A 21,650-nucleotide genomic window follows, 5' to 3' on the forward strand; every position below is an offset into this window, starting at 1 on the left:
GGGAGGAGCCCAGGGTTGTGGGAGAGGGGCAGCCGGGGACCAGGCAGGACGTGTGGGCGAGCCCTGACGGCCTCCATCTTTTCAGGGCTTCTGGAGAAGGGCCCCGGTGTGAAGCGGCCCAGCTCCCTGGACGACAAGATTCTACCCAAGTCTCCCCGTCCACGTCGCACCATCTGGTTGTCCCGAAGCCAGTCAGACATCTTCTCCCACAAACCCCCGCGCGCAGTGAACGTGCTAGACCCCTACTATGTACCCCAGCGCAGCGGAGGGAGCCACACCCCCAAGATTAATCCCTTCAGTGCCCGCCAGGACCTCAAGGGGGGCAAAATCAAATTCTTTGACATGCCCAGCAAGTCGGTCATCTCTCTAGTGTTTGACCTGGACGCTCCCGGGCCTGGGGGCTCTGGTGGGGGCATTAGCCGTCTTCCTGCAGAATGGCAGGAGCCCGTAGCCCAGCCTCTCCGCCGCTGGCGTTCTCTGCCTAGCTGCCCCGAGTTCCTACAGCAGGAGGCTGGCCCTTTTGGGGGTCGAGAAGAGACCCCCTTTGAGGGCCCCCTGAGGCTACTAAGCAGCCTTAAGTATGGTGTCACCGAGATCCCCCCATTCCGGGGCCCAGCCTCCTCCCATGCCTCAGAGCAGGAAGCGATGGACTGTTGTTCCTGTACTGTTAGCTCCCAGGAGGAGAATGGCTTTGGGCCCCTGGCCCCAGAGGCTATGGAAATCGAGGATTCCCAGCAATCCTTGAACCTATTGCCTAGCCCTGTCAGCGCTGCAGCAGGCAGCAGAAGCAGCCAAGTTCGGCTAGTGTGACGGGCGAGCCTGGACAGGGCCAGATTCCGGTTCAGGGGCGATTTCTTACAAAACCTGAGCCTCGGCTCCACCCCTGCCCCAGCTCTGAGCCCTCCTGTGTCCAGCCCCTTCTCAGGAAGTGGAGAGCAGTTACATGGAGAGACAAGGAGCTGGCCTGCTTCATGTGGGGCCTTCCCTGGCCCCTTATCATTGGTCCAGAGCTCAGCCCATTAAATCCAGGGCCCTCTGAACCAGCATTCTCTGTGGCCTCACCAATCCCAGCTATTTCCTAATTGTTCTGGGGACCATTAAGGCCATCCCTCTCAGCTGATTCCAAATAAGCATCTTTATTTCCCAGCACAGCTCTGTCAGAGTGGGGGGACGGGGCAGGGGTACACACTAGACCCTGGGCCTCCTCCCCAGGCCCATGGCAAGGTTGCTGGGGCCACAAACTCCTTTTTGGAGTCTAGAGCTAAACTTTGATGCAGATGGACAAACCAGCAGTGGCAGGAGGGGAGGGGGCCGAGTCTCCCACCTAAGGACGCGGACACTTCTTGCCAGTACATGACACTTGAATTTCAGATCTCTCGTTTGCACTTACTGCTCCAGTCCTACTGTCCCTAAGGTGGATTCTATGCAAAAGGGGAAGGTGGGGGCACACGGGGCAGCCAGGACTGAGCAGGCTGCCTAACCTTGGGTTTCCCGAGTTTAGAACATTTAGAATGTCCAGATGACGTATCTATTTTCATATTTATGAAGGAGTCTTAAAACTTGGCCATCTGTAAATAGCTCAATTTGTGACTGGGAGCAGGGGCTCTGGCCACTGCCTGGGTCCCCAGCCCTAGCTTTGTTAGCACTGCCCAAGCTGGCTTTGCACACGTTTCTAATGTGTCTGTTTGGGAACGTGTGAAGCGAGAGCAAGTGGGTTGTTTCTAAGTGGGGTGGGGGGGAGGAGGGGCTGTTCTGGTGGAGCCGCAAGCAGAACCAAAGATGAAGCCAGTTAAGTTGTTTCATAATTTCTTTCTTTTTTGTAAAACTTTACCAAGTTGCTTTCAGATTTAAAAATTAAAGAGTTGCAGGTAGCTGGTCAGACTTGGCTTTCTGGGGCCCTGGGAAGGGGATGCTATCCACAGGAGTCCTGCTCTCCTCACAGGCTTCTATCGTCTCAGGCTCTAACTGCCCCAATCCAGGCCCTGACCACACCCGTCTCCCAGGTGTGGGGTGGTAAAAGGGCAAGCCAAAGAAGAGGAAGCCCAGGGGCCCAGCCTCCCCCCGGCACTGCTCCCTGACGGTCTGGCTTAGCTACAGCCCCAGGCCAGCTTCATCTTCTCATTGTGGGCTTTTGAGGTCCTAGAGAAGTGGCTCTTGGCAATGGGCAGGGGAACAGCCTTGCCACTCAGATACACCTTATTGTGGCACTCTGGTAACCAAAGCTGGTCATGGCTGGAGGGCTTGGAATTCTTACTCAGCCCCAGATAGGCCATGACGTAGCCTGTCATGAAAGCATCGAAGCCAGCACGGTGCAGCCCACCTCCTATGTTGGGACCCCTAGACCTAGGTCTTTCCCTTGGCCTCAGCTCCAGTTCTGGTTCCAGGTCCTCACTGGAACTTGCCTCTGGACCACACGAAATCAACTCCTCAGCCTCATCGTCAATCTCAGCCTCACCTTCACCTTCTTCGGTCTCAGCCTCACCCTCAGCTTCAGCATCAAACTCCCCCTCGGCTTCAGCATTAAACTCAACCTCGCCCTCATCCTCGTCCCCTAGGGGGTTGTTCCCATCTTCCCATTCAATCCCAAGGCCTTCCCTGCAGGTCTGTTTTGTAGGGGTTGGCCCATCCGTGGGCAGAGGCCCAGTCCGGCCTTGCCGTGCCTTCCACCGCTTCCTCCGCCGGCCCCGCCGCCTTCTTTTGTCCTCCATAGCCTCATCTGTGCTGATGATGAGGTCAACATCATGGGACAGAGGGCACTGCAGGCCCAGGGGGCACCAGCCGTAGGCCTGAGAGAGAAGAAAAGAGGCAAGAAGAAAGGAGATTCTCAGTTCCCTCTATGCCCCCCCGCCCCAGAAAGACACTCACGGAAAAAGTGTCACAGATGCCAGAAGTGGCGAGGTTGGAGCTCAAGTGGGTGCGGGCCCTGGGTGTGGAACAGCCACGGTAGTCAATGTGGGAGTCCATACTAGATGGGTAGCGGCAGAAATCCAAGACCACGTGGGGAGCTCCAGCAATCTGCTGCTTCCCATTCTCCCGTTCACTGCAATCAGCAAACATGACATGTTGGGGGGGTCCTAGACACACACCCCCCCTGCCAAGCCCTGAGCCTGCTTCCTGAGCAGGGATGGGCTCCCTCACCACTTCCTGTAGGCATATTCCAAGTAGGAGGCCACAAAGCGCGCTTGGAATTCAGCAGCATACTTGGTATCATAGATACCAGCCGGGAACATCTCAAAGAGGTCAGCCGTGAAAGTGACCAGCTTGTCCGGGAGGTGAGCATAAAAGCTCTCATAGAGGAAGGCCAGGTCGATCAACCCGTTGTGTAACACCAGCGGCCGGCGGGCACGGATCAGCTCCAGGAACAGCATCCGGACTCCTTGGATCTGGCTGTCATTCCCCTGTGGGCGGAGAGGCAGGGGTGGCCCCTCTGCCCTGACCCCCCAAGTGCCCACGTCCCATTCCAGACCCAAAGTCCCAGCTGTCTGAGCCTCTGATCCCAAGCAGCCTGTGCAGAGCCCGGGAGCTTCCTCACCAGCCCAGCTCCAGGCCTGGTCAGGGTGTCCACAGCCAGGAGTGCAGTGCAGGCCTACCTTGTCGTTGCCCTTGTGGTAGGGGATGCCCTGGGTGTACTGCCGGTTGAAGTCAAAGCCGTGCTGCACCAGGAACTGGACCGACTGTGGCTCGATGATGTACTCTTGCATGCACAGCAGAGTGAGATTGAACACTTGCACGAGGTAACTGTGGTCAGCCTGGGAGAGAGGCAGACATCAAGGAGGGATCTGAAGCTTGGCCCTGCCCCCTGGCTCCTTTGGTAATTACCTTGGTAATCTGTTGCCTGAAGCAGGCCAAGCCCAGGGAGAGGACAGAACGGGTCCGAGCTGCTTTGGCCACGGCTTTATATCGCTCTTCGATGCAACTGGCAGAAGAGATGTCCCACAAGCTGGGGAAGAATATCCCACCCAGAGGCCCCAGCCCCAGCCCCTGCTCAGAGCCCACCTCCCAGGATGGCTCCTCCCCAGAAGACAAACCAGCTCCTGGTCCCAGAGCTCTGAGAGGGCTGGGCCAGGTACTGGGGACAAGGGCAGGGACTTGACTTACTGATCCAGCAAATTCTTCCTCTCCCCAAGCCCACTGAGTTCCTGGGGGAAGCAGAGAAGACAATGAATGAAGGAACACAGCTAGGCCTTGGCCAACCTAGCCCAGAGGATCCTTGTACCCTGGTCCCTCACCGTGTCCACAGCTACGAAGCTGGCCGTCTGGATTGCCAAGAGAATAGAAGGCCACATGTCCTTGAAGTTATCTATCTGCACATCCACCACAGGTACTTGAAGAGAAGATGGCTCTGGGAGCTCCATGCCACAACCTGAACGGAGGAATGGAAACCATGGAGGCAGGCCGGCTGCAACCCCATGGATCACTTCCGCCCAGGAATCCCCAGATAACCTAACCCAGCTAGATGCTGGCCAAACCAAACCAAGAGCGGTCATGAAAATATCAGGTTGGAAGATCTCCAAAGGAAAGCCCAAGGGCTGCTTCGCTCTTTCATCAATGACTTGGATTATACAGAAAGCATGCCTGGCTGGTGTGCACACAGGACAACAGGGTCATTCCAAAAGGACTCTTCCATGTAGAACTAGGCGCAGCCTAACAAAAGATTCTTTAAAACAAATAAGGAGTATAGAGCCTCACCTCCACAAGTACAAAATAGGAAGGCCTGGCAGAAAACCTGGTGTGAAAAGAAGATTGGAGGGTGGATGGGAGACTGCAAGTTCCCATGATCTTGAGCTGCCCTCAATGAGACAACACAGAGGATGGTCCAGACTCCCTCTGGAACGCCATAGGTTAGGAAGGACACTGATGAGCTGGAAAGTATCCAGAGGAAGGTCACCAGGATGGGGCAAAGCCTGAGAGTCCATGACACAGAACAGTAGTAATAGTTCACATTTTTTATAGCACCTGAAGGATGCTAGGTGCTTTACAAATATCTTGCTCTATCGCCACAATCCTGGGCTGCTATCACCCCCATTTTACAGATGAGGAAAACTGAGACAAAGAAGGTAGGAAGTATTTCAGGCCAGATTTGAATCTAGGTCCTCCTAACTCCAGGCCTGGCACTGAGCCACCAACTGCCTCAAAAAAGCCAGAAGGAGCCTTGAGCCTTATGTTATAGATTAGAAAACAGAAGGCCAACTGAGTTACTTCCTATTATTTACACAAATGTAAGAAATTTAGTTAAGTGCCTGTTATGTCCAGGGCACACATTATATTGATTGGCAGCACCCTTCAATGCTCTTAGTTCAAAACTAGTTGAAAATCTTCAGCAATGAAGTTTTCACACCAGGAGTTTTATACTCCTATGAAATCCAAGGTCCATTGAGGCAGCAAAGTGGCACAGGAGATGTTGCAAGGGTCAGGAGGGCCTGGGTTCAAATCTGACTTCAGATACTTTCTTTCTTTCTTTTTTTTTTAAACCCTTACCTTCAGAAGGCAGAAGAGTGGTAAGGGCTAGGCAATGGGGGTCAAGTGACTTGCCCAGGGTCACACAGCTGGGAAGTGTCTGAGGCCAGATTTGAACCTAGGACCTCCCGTCTCTAGGGCTAGCTCTCAATCCACTGAGCTACCCAGCTGCCCCTGAGACACTTTCTAACTGTGTGACCGTGGACAAGTCACTTAATCCCAATTGCCTTGCCCTTGCTACTCTTTTGTCTTAGAATTGCTACTAAGACAGAAGATAAGAGTTTTTTTTTTAAAGGAAGAAAACAAATTCATGATCCAGATCCTACCTAAGATACAGTGCCAGGAGCCTGGGAGCACAAACTGATAAGTCTCAGCTTTGGAGCAGCAGACATACAATGGAGAAATACAGAGGAGACATGAGCAGGCAGCAGTGAAGGGAAGCACCAGGGATGTCTGCCTTGGAGAAGCCAGTATAAAGCACCTTTTTCTGATCATCATCCTCTCTGCAGAGTTGTGTGACCCTGCTCTCTCCTGGATCTCCTCTGTATCCTGTCCTAACCCTGGGAGTCCCCCAGAGCTCCATCCTGGACCCCCTACACCAGGCATTCTTAATCTAGGGCCCAAGACTTGTTTTCAGTATTCAGATAAATGTATTTCCACAGAATCTGGGACCCGAGTCATCCTCTCCATCTGATACATTTAAAACATTCTTTGGAGAAGAGGTACCCAGGCTTCATCACCTGCCTGAAGAGTTCTGAATCCTGGTTCTCTATTATCTCATCTGGTGACCTCATCTAGGGTTCAATCACTCCTCCTAAGCAGGGGACTCCTATCTCCCTGGATATCCAGTCCCAGGTTCTTCCCTGAGCTCTAGAACTGCCCTCAAGAAAGCAGGCAGCACAGTAGAAAAGAGCCCCAGCCCTAAGTGACCTTGGGTATGTTGCTTAACTCCTCTGGGCCTCCATTCATCTTCTTTTAAGTGAATGACTCCTCTAGCTCTGAATATAGATCCAACTGCTCATTAGACATTCTGAACTGGTCCCACCAAAGACAGCCTGAACTCCTTTCTCTGCAAAATCTCCCATTTGTGTGGTGGTCACCAAAGGTCCTCCCAGTCTTTTCTGCTCAGGAGGCAGCTCTAGGAACTGCCTCTGCTTCTAGGTCCTTTCCAGGCCCAGCCCATCTTTTTAGCATACGGTATGAACTTAAGTGCAGGCTGACTGACATCCATCTCTCCCTAAATTGGCCCAGCTGGTGCTGCCCTGCTCTCCCTGACTTGGGCCTGACCTCCTCTACCATGGCTGTGGATCCCTATGCCCAGGTGTCTCCTTCCTCTCAGCTGCCTCAACTCCAAGACCTCCTCCCTCCATGACCTTTATGCCCTGACACATTGGCATGGGACAGCTGGCACATAGTAAATGGTTAACAAATGCACCTAGGTGACTCAGTAGATTGAGAGCCAGGCCTAGAGATGGAAGGTCCTGGGTTCAAATTTGGCCCTGGGCAAGTCACTTAACCCCACTGTCTAGCCCTTGTCTCTCTTCTGCCTTGGAACCAATATTTAGTATTGATTCTAAGGCAAGGTGAGGGAGAAAATAATAATAAATGCTTGATGACTGAATGCTTCGTCCCAACTCCATCAGGAGAAAGAGGGGCTTATTCTTTTTCCCCAGCCCCACTCCTTTAATGTCGCGACAGATTTAGCCTCTGATAGGCCTGAACCCATTCTTTACAGTTTGGAAAACTGAGGTAGAAGGGGGAAAGGCTTGCTCCAGGTCCAGTCCAACCCTCACACCCGGAGTAGCCCCAGCCTAGAGAGCAATGGGAAAGGATGTCCACCAGCTGCCAAGGGGGCCCGTTCGCTTTTCCATGCCTCGTTCATCACAAACGTAGACTGGACAGAGAATAAATTTCCTTGTTAGAATCTTTCAGCTCAGATAATTCATGCCAGTTCCCGGCATGCCTCGCTCCTTGCCTAAAACCACAGCTCCCGGCATGCCTCAAGGTCTTTCCCCGGCCCCGCCCCCCTCCCACAACCGCTCCCGGCATGCTTCAAAGGGCCCTCACACCAGCGACCCACCCCCGCTCAAGCCGGACGACACTGCGGTGCATCCTGGGACTTGAAGTCAGCCAGCCCCCGCCTCACCTCTGCGGATCCCAGGCCGGCCTTCCCCCTCCCGGCCTTCCCTTTCCCGGGTTCTCTTCTCGCTCTCACACATAGAAATCGGTATCTCGGTCCCTGAGTCTTCGCTGGAGACTTCCGGGGTCTCGTTTTCGGCCTCCGTGTCTGTGTCTGTCTCCGCCTCCGCCTCCGCGCCGGCCGCCATAACGCCTTAACAGTCCGGGGCGGGACCACCGTCTCCGTGTGGACCTTTCTGAGGCACTGCCTGAACGCCTGCCTCGGCCTCTCGACACCCCGCGCGCGACTCCGTGCTGCAGGCGTACGGTCGGGCAGCCTAGCCTCGAGGACCCTCAGCGGACCTGACTCGCGCTAGGAGCCCATTGGCTGCTGCGCCGAGATCCCGCCCCGAGCCCCTGCTCGGGTTGGGATTGGCCGGAGGTCTCCGACTCTTCCAGGCTTTCCGCGGGAGCGCGGTAACTGGATAACGGTAAAGAGGATTCTGAGCGCACGCGTGGCCTCTCAAGCCCTCCCCCGCCCCCATTAGCCACCGCGGGCGGTCCTTCCCCCCTTCTCCCTCCCCGCCTCTTCCCTCCCCCACTGTCTTCCAGCGCTCGAGCACGTCACCCTCCCTTGGGACAGAAGGTTCTACTGGAGCCTCCAGGTCCTGGGCACGTGTTGGGGAGACTTGAAGCCCCCACTTCTGGCCATATGAAGGCCAGGGTCTTGATCCGTCTTATAAAGGAGACCCAGAAATGGGCACCTGGCAGTCCTTGGTCCTGATGGGGGACCCCCAGATCCTGGGAAAACGGTGGGGGGGGGGGGAGGCAGAGGTGAGCCCCACCTCTGTACAGTGAAACCTTCCTAGCCTAGCACCAGATGATCTCCGGCCGGGATTAAGAGCACCAAGGCTGCTCCCATTCTCTAGGTGCAGAGGAGGAGGAAGGGTGTGCCAGGCTGGAGGGGCAGCCCAAACAAAGACATGGTGGCTAGAGATGGAATGCCCCCTCTGTGCCTAGAGAGATCCCTGGTCTCGTGTGGCACTTTTCAGTGCACCAAGCACCAGGAGGCCGCATCTCCATTTTACAGATTGGGAGACTGAGACCAAGAGCTGGAAGGCTCTTCCCTGGGGTCACTGACCCCACCTCCCTGGCACAGCGGACATCAGCTGACCCAGACCCCAGCCCTGTCCATCCTGACCCTCGGCCGACCATGAAGAAGCCCCGAAAGGAAAGCAGCCAGAAGGGAAGGGAGCAAATCGGCCTGGGCACCGGTGAGGGGCCCCCTTCCATTTTGGGGAGCAGCCCAGAACCTACAGAACCTGTTTGGGGGTAGGGAAAGTCTCCAGACCAGGGGCCCTCCCCTTGGCACATGGAAGCTGGGCAGTGCAGGGCAGGGGGACCCCCTACTTGGCCCCAGGGGGCTTCACCTGTCGCCCGTCCCCACAGACTCAGGGACCCCCGGCCTGGCCGTGTACCATCTGTTTGGGGATGCCGAGGTCGCCGGCTTCCGCGCCAGCCTCCTTAGCTGGTATGACCGGGCCAAGCGCGACCTGCCCTGGCGGAGGAGGGTGCGTATGGGGGAGGCTGGGCCGGGCAGGGGAGGGGATGGGCCCGAGTCCAGCCTCCGGCTTGAGCTCCAGCCCCCCAACTCTGTCCTCAGGCGGCCGCAGAGCCGGACCCAGACAGGAGGGCCTACTCCGGTGAGAGGGGGCCCCGGGGGACGTGGGGTTGGGGGGCCCTTCCTCTGCTCTAACCGCCTCCTCCCCGCAGTCTGGGTGTCTGAGATCATGCTCCAGCAGACCCAGGTGGCCACAGTGACCGGCTACTATACCAAGTGGATGCAGGTGATGTCTGAGCCCAGGCCGCTGCCCGCCCCCGCCCCCACCCCTGACCCCAGACATCACAACATCCCCAGCCCAGGGAGGGATTGCAGGCCCACATGCCCCGGGTGGATCCCTGTGCCCCACTCCGCCCCTGTGCCTCAGTTTACCCCCTCAGTAGCCAGGGTCCAGGGAGGTCCCGCCTCCCCCACTGACCTCTGATGTCTCTTCCTGGCCCGCAGAAGTGGCCGACGCTGCAGGACTTGGCAGGGGCGACCTTGGAGGTGAGAGCCGCGAGGCGGGAGGGGGGGCGTCGGGGGTCTTCCTCGTCCGCTGACGTGCGTGTCTTGTCCCTGCAGGAGGTGAACGAGCTGTGGGCCGGCCTGGGCTACTATTCGCGGGGCCGGAGACTGCAGGAGGGCGCACGCAAGGTGAGGGGCCGCAGAGCGGACAGAAGCGGGAGACTCCAGTTCGGATCCCGCTGCGGCACCTGGGCGGGTCTCGGCCTGGCACGCAGCGGGCGCTTCCTCAGTGCCCATCCCAGGAGCATCAGGGGAACGAGCTGCCACGTGCCTGCCCAGAGCTGTTGGGGTGACTCCGGCGCGTCTTCCCCCTCCCACAGGTGGTGGAGGAGCTGGGGGGCTGCGTACCCCGAACGGCAGAGATGCTGCAGAGGCTGCTTCCCGGGGTGGGGAGGTACACGGCCGGGGCCATCGCCTCCATCGCCTTCGGCCAGGTCAGGGAGCACCTCCGACCTGGGGGACCCCCCACTCTGGGTCCCCCTCCCGGCCCCTGCGGACGCTCACAGCTGCTTCCCTGGGGGAGGGGGAATGCCGGGGCGGGGCAGTGAGCCCGGGGCCGCTCCTCTCTCTACCAGGCGACTGGCGTGGTGGACGGGAACGTGAGCCGAGTGCTGTGCCGCACGCGAGCCATTGGGGCCGACCCGGGCAGTCCCCTCGTCACCCAGCATCTCTGGTAGGCTGAGCGGGCCTGGGCGGGGCCTGGGCAAAGGGGTCTGGAGGCGGCTCTTCTCTGGGGTGGCTTGGGGGGAGCTGCGGCCCACCGACGTGTCTGGCAGGAGCCTGGCCCAGCAGCTGGTGGAGCCGGCCCGGCCGGGGGACTTCAACCAGGCGGCCATGGAGCTGGGCGCTACAGTGTGCACCCCCCGCAGCCCCCTGTGCCCGGAGTGCCCCGTGCGGGACTTCTGTCGGGCCCAGAAGAGGGTGAGCACCCCGGAGCGGGGCGGCCTGGGGGGAGGAGAGGGCCGAGGGCCGGAGCCCCAGCCGAGTGCCCCATCCCTGACGGCAGGTGGAGAGGGAGCACGAGCAGACGGCTCGGACGTCGCGGGGCAGCCCGGAGCGGGGGACGCCCCTTGACGTGGAGGAATGTGGTGAGTGTCCGGGCCCAGCTCAGGGAGCTTCGGGTCCCCTCGGTGCCTGGGTGTGGGTCGGCCCCAAGAGGGAGATGGGCCCCCCCCAGACCTCCGCCCCAGCCTGACTCCGTTTCCAGCCCCCAAGAATGCCGCCCCGTGCCCTCTGTGCCTGCCCCCTGCGCAGCCGTGGCGCCAGGACCTCGGCGTGGCCAACTTTCCCCGCCAGCCTGCCCGCAAAGCCCCCCGGGAGCAGCGGGCGGCCGTCTGTGTCCTTCAGCAGCCGGGCTCTGAGAGCGGCCGCTTCCTCCTGGTGCAGAGGCCCAAGTCAGGTACGGAGACCGGACCCAGGCACCGGACCCAGGCGGAGGGTCGGGGACCAAGCGCTGATCTGGCCTCAAGGCCTGGATTCAGATCCTCTCCTGTCACAGCCTGGTGACCTGGGGAAAGTCCCTGCCTTCCTGCGCCCCAGGGTCCTCCCCTCGCCTGGGGTCCCCGAGCTCTCCTTGGGGAGGAGGGAGGCCCGTGGCCTGACACCGCTGCCTTCTCTCCGCCAGGCCTCTTGGCCGGCCTCTGGGAGTTCCCCTCCGTGCAGGCCGAAGGCCCCGAGGCCGTCCAGCGCCAGGCCCTTGGGAAAGCCCTGAGGACCTGGGTGGATCATCCCCTTCCCCTGAGGAGCCTGCGGCACCTGGGCGAGGTGAGCAGAGAGGCAAGAGGGGGGCAGCGTGGCCGCCCCCGCGGCCCCTGCTCACCCCCACTTTCCTCAGGTGGTCCATGTTTTCTCCCACATCCGACAGACCTACGTGGTGTATGGCCTGGCCCTGGCAGAGCCCCTCCAGGGCCTCCCCCCCCCAGGTGCCCGCTGGGTGACCCGGACTGAGTTCCAGGCCGCAGCCGTCCCCACAGCCATGAAAAAGGTACCCAGGGGGAGGGGGCATTGAGGCTGGGGGACACCCACCCTCCCTCCCGCTCACCAGCCTCCCGACCCCATCCCTGGCAGGTTCTCCGGCTGTTTGAGGGCCAGCGCTCAGGCCGAGGGAAGGTAAGTTCCTGGGACCTCGGAGCCCAGAGAGGGCAGGGGACTTGCCTAGGGTGATGCAGCTCAGAAGTCTGGGTGTAACTGAAGCCCAGGCCACACCAGCTCCCAGCACTTCCTGCACTGGCGCCTCTACAGCACCCAATGGCAAGCCCTCAAAGGCTTATTAGTTGTGCCCCGTCACAAGCGTGGAAAGGAGCCGGGGAAAGGATTGGCCCCATTAGACAGAGGAGGAAACTGAGGCTTGGGAAGATCAAGACCTTGCCCAGAGTCCCTCTGTGAGTCAGCGTCAGAGCCTCAGTTCTCTGCGTCCAGGCCTAGTCTTATCTTTGCCTCATGCCAGCTCTGGCACGAGGGTTCTGTGCTCTCGGCCTCCCTTGGCTGCCAGGGACCCCCATCTTCTTGGCTTCCTCCACAGGCCTCCAAAAGGTCCCCAGGTCCTGCTGCTTCCGGCCGCCAGCTGACCCTCAGTGCCTTTCTCAAGCCAACTTCTACCCCCTGACTGGCCCCACGGCCAGGCCCCAGGCAGCTGCCCCTTTCCCTTCCCTCCCACCTGGCTGCAGGTCAGCAATGAGATTCTTGTTGTGTAAATAAAGCTGCTTTTTTAAAAGACTCTCCCTGGTGCCTTTACCAAGAAGGTGAAGAGAAGGTGCCCAGCATGCCTCACGGCAGGGCTGGTGGGGGCCAGAAGCCAGGCCGCTCCCCCCGGGGCACGCGAGCCTCTCCCGGCCCTGCCAGGTGTCTGTGCCTCAGCAGCTGGTTGGCGAGCGAGGAAGTAAAAGCCCACGTTCCTGGGTCACAGCCGGCCCTCTCCCTGCCTGCTCTGCCAACGGACGCACTTGGCTCTCCGGCCTCCCAGAGGCCCCGTTGTTGTTGTCCCTGGACTGTTTTTCCAGGGAGCCAGTTAGCCGGGGCCTGGACTGCCTTAGGAGGAGGGAGGAGCGCCGGGCCTCCGAGGGCCGAGCACAGGCTGGACGCCACCCCCAGGGAGGAGACTGGCTGGGCCTTCTCTGATGTGCCTCTGAGGGTGGGCGATGGCACGTCTCTGCCCAGACCTCCCCGGCCTCCAGAGCAGCTCAGGAGCGCCTTCCAACAGCCCCAGAATTCTCTTTGGACACTTCAAGGGAAAGGCAGCGTCCTCTGGCTGGATCCTGGACCCCCAGGCCTTGCCTTGGCCGGGGAGAGAGACAGCTCAGCTCGTGCCCTGGGAGGCCTGATGGAACCTGCTGAAGAACTGGGCTTTGTCATGCTCTCTATGGATTCCCTCTTCTCATTCTGTCCTCACAACGGGCGGGGAGTTCCTATTATTGTCCCCATTTTGCAGATGAGGAAACCACTTAAGGGATTTCCCCGGGGTCACAGCCACCCCTCCCTGTCACAAAGGCAGACCTGAGCTCAAATCTGGCCTCAGACCCTAGTTCTGTGACCCTGCGCCAGTCACTTAATCCCTTTTGCCTCAGGACCCTCATCTGTAGTGAGCCAGAGAAGAAACGGGCAAACTATGCCAGTATCTTTGTCTATAGCAAAATACAAGGCTCTCAGGGCTATATGTGTGTCCATTTTTAGTTCTTATGGAGAATTACTATGATTAAATAATCATGTTCATGGGATCGTTGATCCTTTGAAATTCCTTTTTACACGATTACTTTTCAAAACACTTTTTAACTTTAAAAACGTTTTTAGTACCAAATTCAGTAGTTCGCAATTCTTTTGCAGCTTGTAGATATCCTCAGACCAGGCTGTCTCTTGGAGTTGGGTAGAGCAGGTCAGAGAAGGAAAAGGCCTCCTGTCGAGGGCAGCTGGCCCTTCCCAAACCTCCACCAGGCTCCCGAGCTGGTGTCTCGCTCCGAAAATCCTGGCCGAAAAGAGCAGCTTCTTTTCCAGACCCAGAACTATGCTTTGAGTGCTCTCCCTTTGCCTAGTCCCTCAGACTCAGTCTGGATCAGCAGCCGCTCCTCCTGGCTCCAGGAGTTGGGGGGGACAAGAGGCGGGCATCTCCGGCATCAGGGAGCCACAAGCCATACGGCGCCTCCCTCCACGGCTTTCCCTCATCTGAAGTAGTTTGTCGGCATACAAGCATCAGCCTTTATTCTTAATTCAGTCAGAGAATGGGCTATTTTTAAACTCAAGAAGAAACTTGCCCTCCAAAATCCAAGGCTGATCTTGGGGCATCCGACAAGGGAAAAGTGGCGTTCAGGAGTTCACTAGGCAAAGATCCTGGAGTGGCTGCCATTTCCTTCTCCAGCTCATTTTACAGATGAAAAAATAAAGGCAAACGGGGATAAGTGACTTGTCTAGGGTCACACAGGGAGTGGCTGAGGTTGGATTTGAACTCGGGGAGATGAATCTTCCTGACTCCAGGCCCAGAACTTTATCCTAAGTTCCTCAGGGCTGTCTTGGATCATTGCATTGCTACCAGTAGCAAAGTCCATTACATTTGATCATTCCACAATAGTGCTGTTACTGTATACAATGTTCTCCTGGTTCTGCTTATTTCACTCTGCATCAGTTCATGTTGGTCTTTCCAGTTCTTATAGATATCCATCAATTTATCATTCTTTAGAGCACAGTAGTATTCCATCACCATCATATACCACAATTTGTTCCACCATTCCCCAATCGAGGGGCATCCCTTCCTGTTTCAATATTTTGCCACCACAAAAAGTGCAGCTAGAAATATTTTCGTACAAACAACCTTTTCCATTTTTTTAAATCTCTTTGGTGTACAAACCCAGCAGTGCTATAGCTGGATCAAAGGGCAGACAGTCTTTTATCTCCCTTTGGGCATGGTTCCAAACTGCCTTCCAGAATGATGGGATCACTTCACAACCCCACCAGCAATGCATTAATGTCCCTATTTTGCCACATCCCCTCCAGCATTTATTACTTTCCTTTGCTGCCTTATTGGCCAATCTGCTAGGTGTGAGGTGGTATCTCAGCATTGTTTTGATGTGCATTTATCTAATCAGAAGGGATTTAGAATTTTTTTTTTGTATCATCATAATTTAATGTAGAGAGTACTGGACTTAGAATCCAAATTTCCTGAACCATTTCTTATAAATCATACAAACCTGGACTAATGGACACTGGCATACTATGGTGCCAATCTAGCTGCCTTCTGTATAGTTGATATAATTTAGTGGAGAGTTCTGGACCTGAAATCTAGATTCCCAGCTCCATTTCTTACAAATATTTGACCCTATACAAATCATTTTTCTTGAACCTTAGTTTCCACGTCTATAAAATGGAAATAATTATATTTATACTGCCTACTGCGGAATTATTGGGTGGAAAGTCATTAAATTCAATTCAAAAAACACTTAAGTTCCTATAATGTGCAAAGCATTGCACCAGTTTGCTGTGAATCAAAGGCAAAAATGAAGCAACCCTTGCCCTCAGCAAGTTTCTAATCTACTAGGGTGCTACAACAAGGACATGGATAAGTAAATTCTTTATGTCAGAAGTCTTTCATGTAGACCCCAGACAGGTCAAGGGAGAAGCAGTATGGTAGGGGAGAAAGAGGACTTGCTCCTGAGTTGAAATAAAAGCCTTGTGATTGCTTATGGGCAAATCTCCACTCTAGGACTTAGTTTCATCCTAGAGGTAGGTAGATAAATGGTGCATTGAATAGAATGGTCCTGGACCTGCAATCAGAAAAACTTGGAGTTCAAATCTGGCCTCAGATACCTTCTAGCTGTGTAGCCTCAAATAAATAATTTCTTTTCTGTCTGCCTTGGTTTCTGTCTGTAAAATGGGGATAATAATAGTACTTATATAGTAAGTATCTCCCAGGGCTGTTGTAAGGATAAGATGAAATACTATTTCATTCTTATTTTAAATTATAAATAATACACACATCTGCCAAATGCTTTAGAAAATAGAATGTCTCATAAATACTATTGACATTTAGTTGTGTCTGATTCTTTGTGACCCCATTTGGGGTTTCTTTGGCAAAGACATTGGTTTGACATTTCCTCCTATTTTACAGATGAGGAAACTGAGGCAAACAAAATTTTAAATTGTGGATTTTATGAAACTATATACTATATCCCCTGAGGAGAGTATTGACCAACACCCAGATCAGCTTAGGATACATAGTTGAGTTATGGGGTGTATGAGTCAATTATCAAAAGAAAAACATAAAAAGAAAAACAAATAGAAGAAAAACACAAACCTCTATATTGCTGATGAAAACCTTTTTGGGTCTAAAATGTCACCAAGAATCTAGATCATTCTGGTGGAGGTAGATTAAGCTGAAGAGTTAAAAAGTATCCAGAAGCTACTTTAGCTTCATGGGAAATCTCCCTCTTGGGAGCCATTCAGGGATGCCACACACCCTAGGAAAACCTTCTCAGCTCCTCTGGTATGAGACTATTATATGTCTCATCCATTACATTTTTTATAAATGCGGAGGTGGGGAATATAATAATGCTGTAGCACTTCACTTCAGTTACTACATGGACCCTTTACCTCTCGTTACAAACAACTCAAAGGCAAGAAAATGATTAGTCAGAGGTACTGGGGCTATCAGCACTTCTGAAGACCCCTTAAAATCAATTTAAATTCTTAAGTCATTAAATTCTCCAAAGGTTGTCTAAAAAGAGCAAAAGGCTGTTTAGTCAACATGTGACCTCCATGGATCTAGTGACAGAGCTAGCATCTATAAAGACTTATGGTTTTGCTATGGAAAAGGGTTTTCACAACTTGTTTATGGACTTTTACAGTGGCATTTTTTCCAGTCCAGTCATAGGGGGAGGTACAAATAATGGAACATTATAGAATAGATTAACATGTGAACTTAACAAATGAAATTAATTCTTAAAAACAAACAATCAGCAAATACAATATATGTGACAGGATACAGGCACTGAATTCCAGAGTCCTTTTCTCCAATTTTTTTTTCCAATTCCGATAATTGTGTTACAGGCTTCTTTACTATTTTGGAGGGGAACAGACTCAAACAGTTTACATCAATTAAGCAATGGGATCTGGAAAGGCTTAAAATTCACCTCTAGACTCATTAAGGTTCCTTCCCCTCCCCAGTATCATCACTGGATGGGACAGACTGAATTGACTCTGATGATGAGAAAGTATGGATAGATAAATCTCTCTCACTCTGGGGGGTTTTTAAGTTCTTTTCATGCTTTTCATAAAAGCCTTGAGCTACCCCAAACTCTCCTCCACATTTTCCAATCAACTTGAGTTTTACTCAATCTGAGCTTTTTGTTCCACAATTTGTTGAGTAGTAGAAGGGGTAATTGGTTGGGTTGGACAGGAAATGCGCGGTACAGGGTGAGGCTGAGATGAATCTCTTATTTGCATCTCTAGATTACTTAGGCTATTTGTCAAGTTTCTTTTAAAGAGAGGCAGATGAAATGCTACATATCCTGTCATTATAAGTATCCCCAGGAGGGATTCCATATGAACTGGAAAGACCTCCAGGAATTGATGCAGAGTGAAAGGAGCAGAACCAGGAGAACATTGTACACAGAGACTGATACACTGTGGCACAATCGAATGTAATGGACTTCTCTACTAGCAGCAATGCAATGGCCCAGGACAATCCTGAGTGACTTATGAGAAAGAAGCTATCCACATCCAGAGAAAGAACTGTGGGAGTAGAAATGCAGAAGAAAAACAGCTGCTTGATCATGTGGGTTGATGGGGATATGATTGGGGATGCAGACTCTAAACAATCACCCTGATGTAAATATCAATTATATGGAAATAGGTCTTGAATAATGATACAGGTAAAACCCAGTGGAATTGCTCATTGGCTATAGGAGGGGGTGGGAGGAGGGGAGGGAAAGAACATGAATCATGGAACCATGGAAAAATATTCTAAATTAATTAGTTAAATAAATAATTTCAATTCAATAAAAAATTAGTATCCCCAGGAGCAGTGCTAAATAGATCCATTGTGAAATGTTCTCTGGGGTTATGAGCCATTTTAAATGTCAAAGAAACAATGTTGTTCCAGTCTGGGAAATGCTATTAAAAATCATTTTTAATGTTTTTTTTATATCATGTTTAAATTTAATTATTAAACTGATTGTAAATCTGGTTTTTGCCAAAAGATGGCGCTGTTGGCTGGGGGTTAGGGTCAGGGTGTGGTCTCTTTAAGAATGTAGACACACCTTGATCTAATTCACTTTTGGGTGGAGGGCAGGTCAGGAAGCCTTTTGCCAAGGGGCAACAGGGAGGCTACTGAAGCTTTGTACAGCCTGTAATTTAATTAAGAGGTTTGAGAGAGTTTTCTTCCCCCTCAGGCTAAAATGCTAGAACCACCTGCTTCTGATCATGTTTTTCCCTCTTTGGGCAAAAACGCTATTTTTCTGAGTTGGTTCAGGCAATAAGAGTTTATAAAAATTGGGTAAAATGGACCTTTTTTTTGTTGTTGTTACTTTAATGCTGCTCTTCCTGACTGATCTCCCCAGGTTTCACTTCTCACTTAAGTTAATTCTAGAGACACCTTGAAAAAGGGAAAGTCAACTTCCTGGAGCAAAACAAGGCTAAAGCTTTGTTAACATCAGTTTAACAATCACTCTCTAATAACAAATGACTGACTAACTTTCTCCAATATGGGGGGGAGGGGGGGTTGATATGGAGATAATATTTTGTTGGACAGGGAGGGGTTGCTTCACCCCACCCACCCCACCCCCATGTGAAATCCTGAGGGAGGTTCATTGGGTTGTTATTCCCCTGAGGGGGGTGGGGGGGGGGTTGAAAACAACTTCTCCAGGTGAGACCTCAGAGCCCTGCTCTAGGACTTAAAATAGCTGTGCTCTATTTATTTTAAAGAGAAAAAACATGTTTGAACTTACCTTGGTCTAGCAGCTGTGAATCATAGACTTGAGGTAATAAAGAGTAAAGGAAAAGTCAAGATTGTCCATGGTTAGCTTCTTTTCTCTCTCTTGTCTCTTGTAAGAGTTAAAATAGTGGAAGACTTAAATTGTAGTAGTGGATGAGTAAATTGTGACCACAGAAAATATGTTTTCACTACAGTGCCTTGTTTTTAAATCAATATATAAGGTGGTCACCAGGGAAATATTCCCAATTATGAATATACAAGTCAACTGGGTTTTATAGAGAATTTAATTCATACAAATGAGGAATTAAGAAAGAGAGAGAGAAAAAGGAAATAAATGAGAAAGGGCTATACCAGCCTAGGCTGGCATGGAAGAGAGGGATCAGTCAGTCTTTTATCACTCGCCACAAGATCTGTCCAAGTAAGGATTCAGAGGGACAGAGTCTCCTCAGAGGGAGTTCCAGCCAGAGTCAGCCTCCCTCAGACTGTCTTCAACAGCTTCAAGAGACTCCCCTTCAAGACACTGTCATCTCCTTATAAAGGGAATTTTCTCCTATGTCACCTCCCCTAAGTTCTCCCATCTACCAATCACAGTAGACGTTTTTCAAAGGACAGACCATTCTTAGTTCACACCTAAGAAGTAGTTTTGAGTAATTTTGAGTAATTCACACCTGAGTAGACTAGAATCTCTGAGTAAGTTCTCACCTCTTTGCTCCTTGTAAATTCACAAGTTGCCTGACTTTTATAGGTACTTAGCACCCTTTTGTATTAGTCCTAAAAATAGGCATAGCTTAAGAACTTTTTGTCTTACTATAAGTATGGGTTTAAGTACTTTTCATTGTTCAGCAAAGAGTTTACAACTTTATCTTCCCCTAAGGCATGCTTAAGTATGGTGAAGTAGAGTTCTCACATTCCTGATCTAAGTAGAGTTCTCACATTCCTGATCTAAGTTACTTTCACTGCCCAAATGGAGAATGGTCCTAATAGGGAATTTTTAAGGTTTACAATCCTAACCCTATGAAGTAGGGTCTGAGAATTTTTAAGGTTCACAATCCCCCCTGATGATCATTGGGAGACTAGTCTCCCCATTGATCATTTAACATAATCATCTTGTAGTCCTAAATGCACTTCTAACTATAGATATATACAATATTCAATTTTCTAAGAGGAAATTAGAGTAGTAAGGGAGGAATAGAAAGAAAGAAAGCAAAACCAATGATTTGCTAGGCACATTGACAGAAAGCCAAATTAGGGGCAGTCCCTTTTGGCATAAATGTATACATTTACAATAAATGTTCAGTCAAAGTTCAGTTCAATCAACCATATCCAAAGTTCATTCTTGATCTTCTTGATGTAGTGTGGATTTTCTGGCATCTTTCTGCAACAATTCATTCTCTGGATTTAGGAGTTAGGTTCACACCCTCTTCTTATCACTATCATCTCTCTTATCTCTCTCCTCTCTTTCTCACTTATCTATCTTTTATCTCTCATCTCTCTCTTATCTCGATTTCTCTCACATCTCTATTTCTTATCTTTCCTATCTCTTATTTCTGTTTCTTATCTCTCCCTAACTTATCTCTATCTCTTTCTCTAATTCTTACCTCTATCTCTTTTTCTCATCTCTTATCTTTCTTATCTTTCATCTTATCTCTCATCTCCTTCCCTATCTTATCTCTCATCTCTCTTATCTCTTAATCTCTATCTCTTTCTCTTATCTCTATCTATTATTTCTGTCTTTCTTTTATATCTTTCTCTTATCTCTCCTTTTATCTCTCTTATACCTCTCTTGTCTCTTTCTCATGCTTATTATCTCTATCTCTTTCTCTCTTATCTCTCTCTCCTTCGCTTCCTTCCTCCCTCTTTCTCTCCCTCTCTCTGTCTCTTTGTCTCTCTCCTCTCTCTCTCTCCTCCCCCTCTCTGTCTGTCTCTTTCTTTCTCCCTGGCTCTCTGTCTCTCCCTCTCTCCCTCCTGCTCTTTCTCCTTTCTCTCTCTCTTTCCCTGACTCTGTCTCTATCCCTCTCTGTCTCTTTGACTTTCCCCTATCCCTCTCTGTCCTTAACCCTGCTGATCTTCCTTTCCCTCCTCCCCCTCCTCCCTTCTCCTTCATTCTTAATGACACTGCTTTCTCCTAGTCTTTTTCCTACTCAGTTTCCTTTACTAAATTTCTATACATATTCCACCTTCTAAACATAGGTGTAAGCATTCTCAACCCTCTTCTTTTCTTCTCCCTTGGGTTCAATTAGGATCCCTAGGCAGATGAATCACATTACTAATCTCTCTCCTAAATTTCAGCCCTACATTACCAGGATCTATTGGACAGCTCTTAGTGGATTTGACCTTGGCATCTCAAAATCAACATAATCAAAATGGAATCTATCTCTTCTCTATTTAATCTCCCTTTCTTCCAAGGGAAACATTATCCTTCTATTTTCTGGGTTCATAACCTATGAGTCATCTCCAGCTCTTTATTCTCTCTTATCAATGAGTTGGGAAGTTGTGATTCTTCCTCCACTCATCTCTGAAATTAATCCAATTCTCTGTACTCACATAGTACATGCTCGCATACATACTCACCACTCTAGGTCAAAAATCAAGTATTTATTAAGGTCATACTCTATCCCAGGCACTGTGCCAAGCACTGGAAATACAAATACAAACAAAAAGGAAACAGTTATTGCCCTCAGGGAGCTTATATCTGAATGGGAAAAGAAAAAGAGAGAGAGAAGAAAGAAAGGAAAAGAAAGGGAGTTAAAGAAGGAAGAAGGGAAGGAAGAAAGAAAGAAAGAAAGAAAGAAAGAAAGAAAGAAAGAAAGAAAGAAAGAAAGAAAGAAAGAAAGAAAGAAAGAAAGAAAGAAAGAAAGAAAGAAAGAAAGAAAGAAAGAAAGAAAGAAAGAAAGAAAGAAAGAAAGAAAGAAAGAAAGAAAGAAAGAAAGAAAGAAAGAGAAGGAAGAGAAGGAAGAGAAGGAAGAGAAGGAAGGAAGATTCTATAATAATAATTTTAGAAATTAGTTGGATTCAGGGTACAGATTGAGATATATA

General features: G+C 51.4%; 3 protein-coding genes across 8 annotated transcripts in view; 2 read left to right on the forward strand and 1 right to left on the reverse strand.

The window, feature by feature from the left end:
* TESK2 (testis associated actin remodelling kinase 2) overlaps nt 1-1,871 on the forward strand; it is a 185,913-nt gene extending 184,042 nt beyond the window's left edge. The window contains exon 11 of the mRNA XM_001375884.4: nt 86-1,871. Coding sequence (XP_001375921.1) covers nt 86-810 — 725 coding nt within the window. The 3' untranslated portion in view covers nt 811-1,871. The remainder of the gene's footprint in view (nt 1-85) is intronic.
* On the reverse strand, nt 1,790-7,810 carry TOE1 (target of EGR1, exonuclease). Of its 3 annotated transcripts, none has more exons than XM_007480253.3 (8): nt 7,673-7,810; nt 4,230-4,363; nt 4,099-4,139; nt 3,820-3,916; nt 3,591-3,749; nt 3,139-3,398; nt 2,866-3,040; nt 1,790-2,786 (listed from the first exon to the last, which is right to left on the reverse strand). In XM_007480253.3, the coding sequence occupies exons 1-8, from the start codon at nt 7,782-7,784 to the stop codon at nt 2,088-2,090; spliced, it is 1,677 nt and encodes a 558-aa protein (XP_007480315.1). In that variant the 5' UTR covers nt 7,785-7,810; the 3' UTR covers nt 1,790-2,087. The 3 variants fall into 3 exon arrangements, with proteins under 3 accessions (XP_007480315.1, XP_001375931.1, XP_056671210.1); XM_001375894.4 differs by having other exon boundaries at nt 7,604-7,784; XM_056815232.1 differs by lacking the exon at nt 7,673-7,810 and adding an exon at nt 4,690-4,918.
* A 117-nt stretch (nt 7,811-7,927) lies between these two features.
* MUTYH (mutY DNA glycosylase) lies at nt 7,928-12,415 on the forward strand. 4 transcript variants are annotated; one of them, XM_007480251.3, is made up of 16 exons: nt 7,928-8,066; nt 8,666-8,849; nt 9,025-9,146; nt 9,239-9,278; nt 9,349-9,422; nt 9,641-9,682; nt 9,758-9,829; nt 10,021-10,134; nt 10,276-10,373; nt 10,477-10,621; nt 10,707-10,788; nt 10,908-11,099; nt 11,325-11,464; nt 11,535-11,684; nt 11,768-11,809; nt 12,222-12,415. In XM_007480251.3, the coding sequence occupies exons 2-16, from the start codon at nt 8,789-8,791 to the stop codon at nt 12,303-12,305; spliced, it is 1,458 nt and encodes a 485-aa protein (XP_007480313.2). In that variant the 5' UTR covers nt 7,928-8,066; nt 8,666-8,788; the 3' UTR covers nt 12,306-12,415. The 4 variants fall into 4 exon arrangements, with proteins under 4 accessions (XP_007480313.2, XP_056671211.1, XP_016285292.2 ...); XM_016429806.2 differs by having other exon boundaries at nt 8,063-8,240; XM_056815233.1 differs by lacking the exon at nt 10,021-10,134.
* The last annotated feature ends 9,235 nt before the right edge of the window (nt 12,416-21,650 follow it).

Source organism: Monodelphis domestica, chromosome 2, assembly GCF_027887165.1.
Source record: "Monodelphis domestica isolate mMonDom1 chromosome 2, mMonDom1.pri, whole genome shotgun sequence".
Taxonomy (NCBI): Eukaryota; Metazoa; Chordata; class Mammalia; order Didelphimorphia; family Didelphidae; genus Monodelphis; species Monodelphis domestica.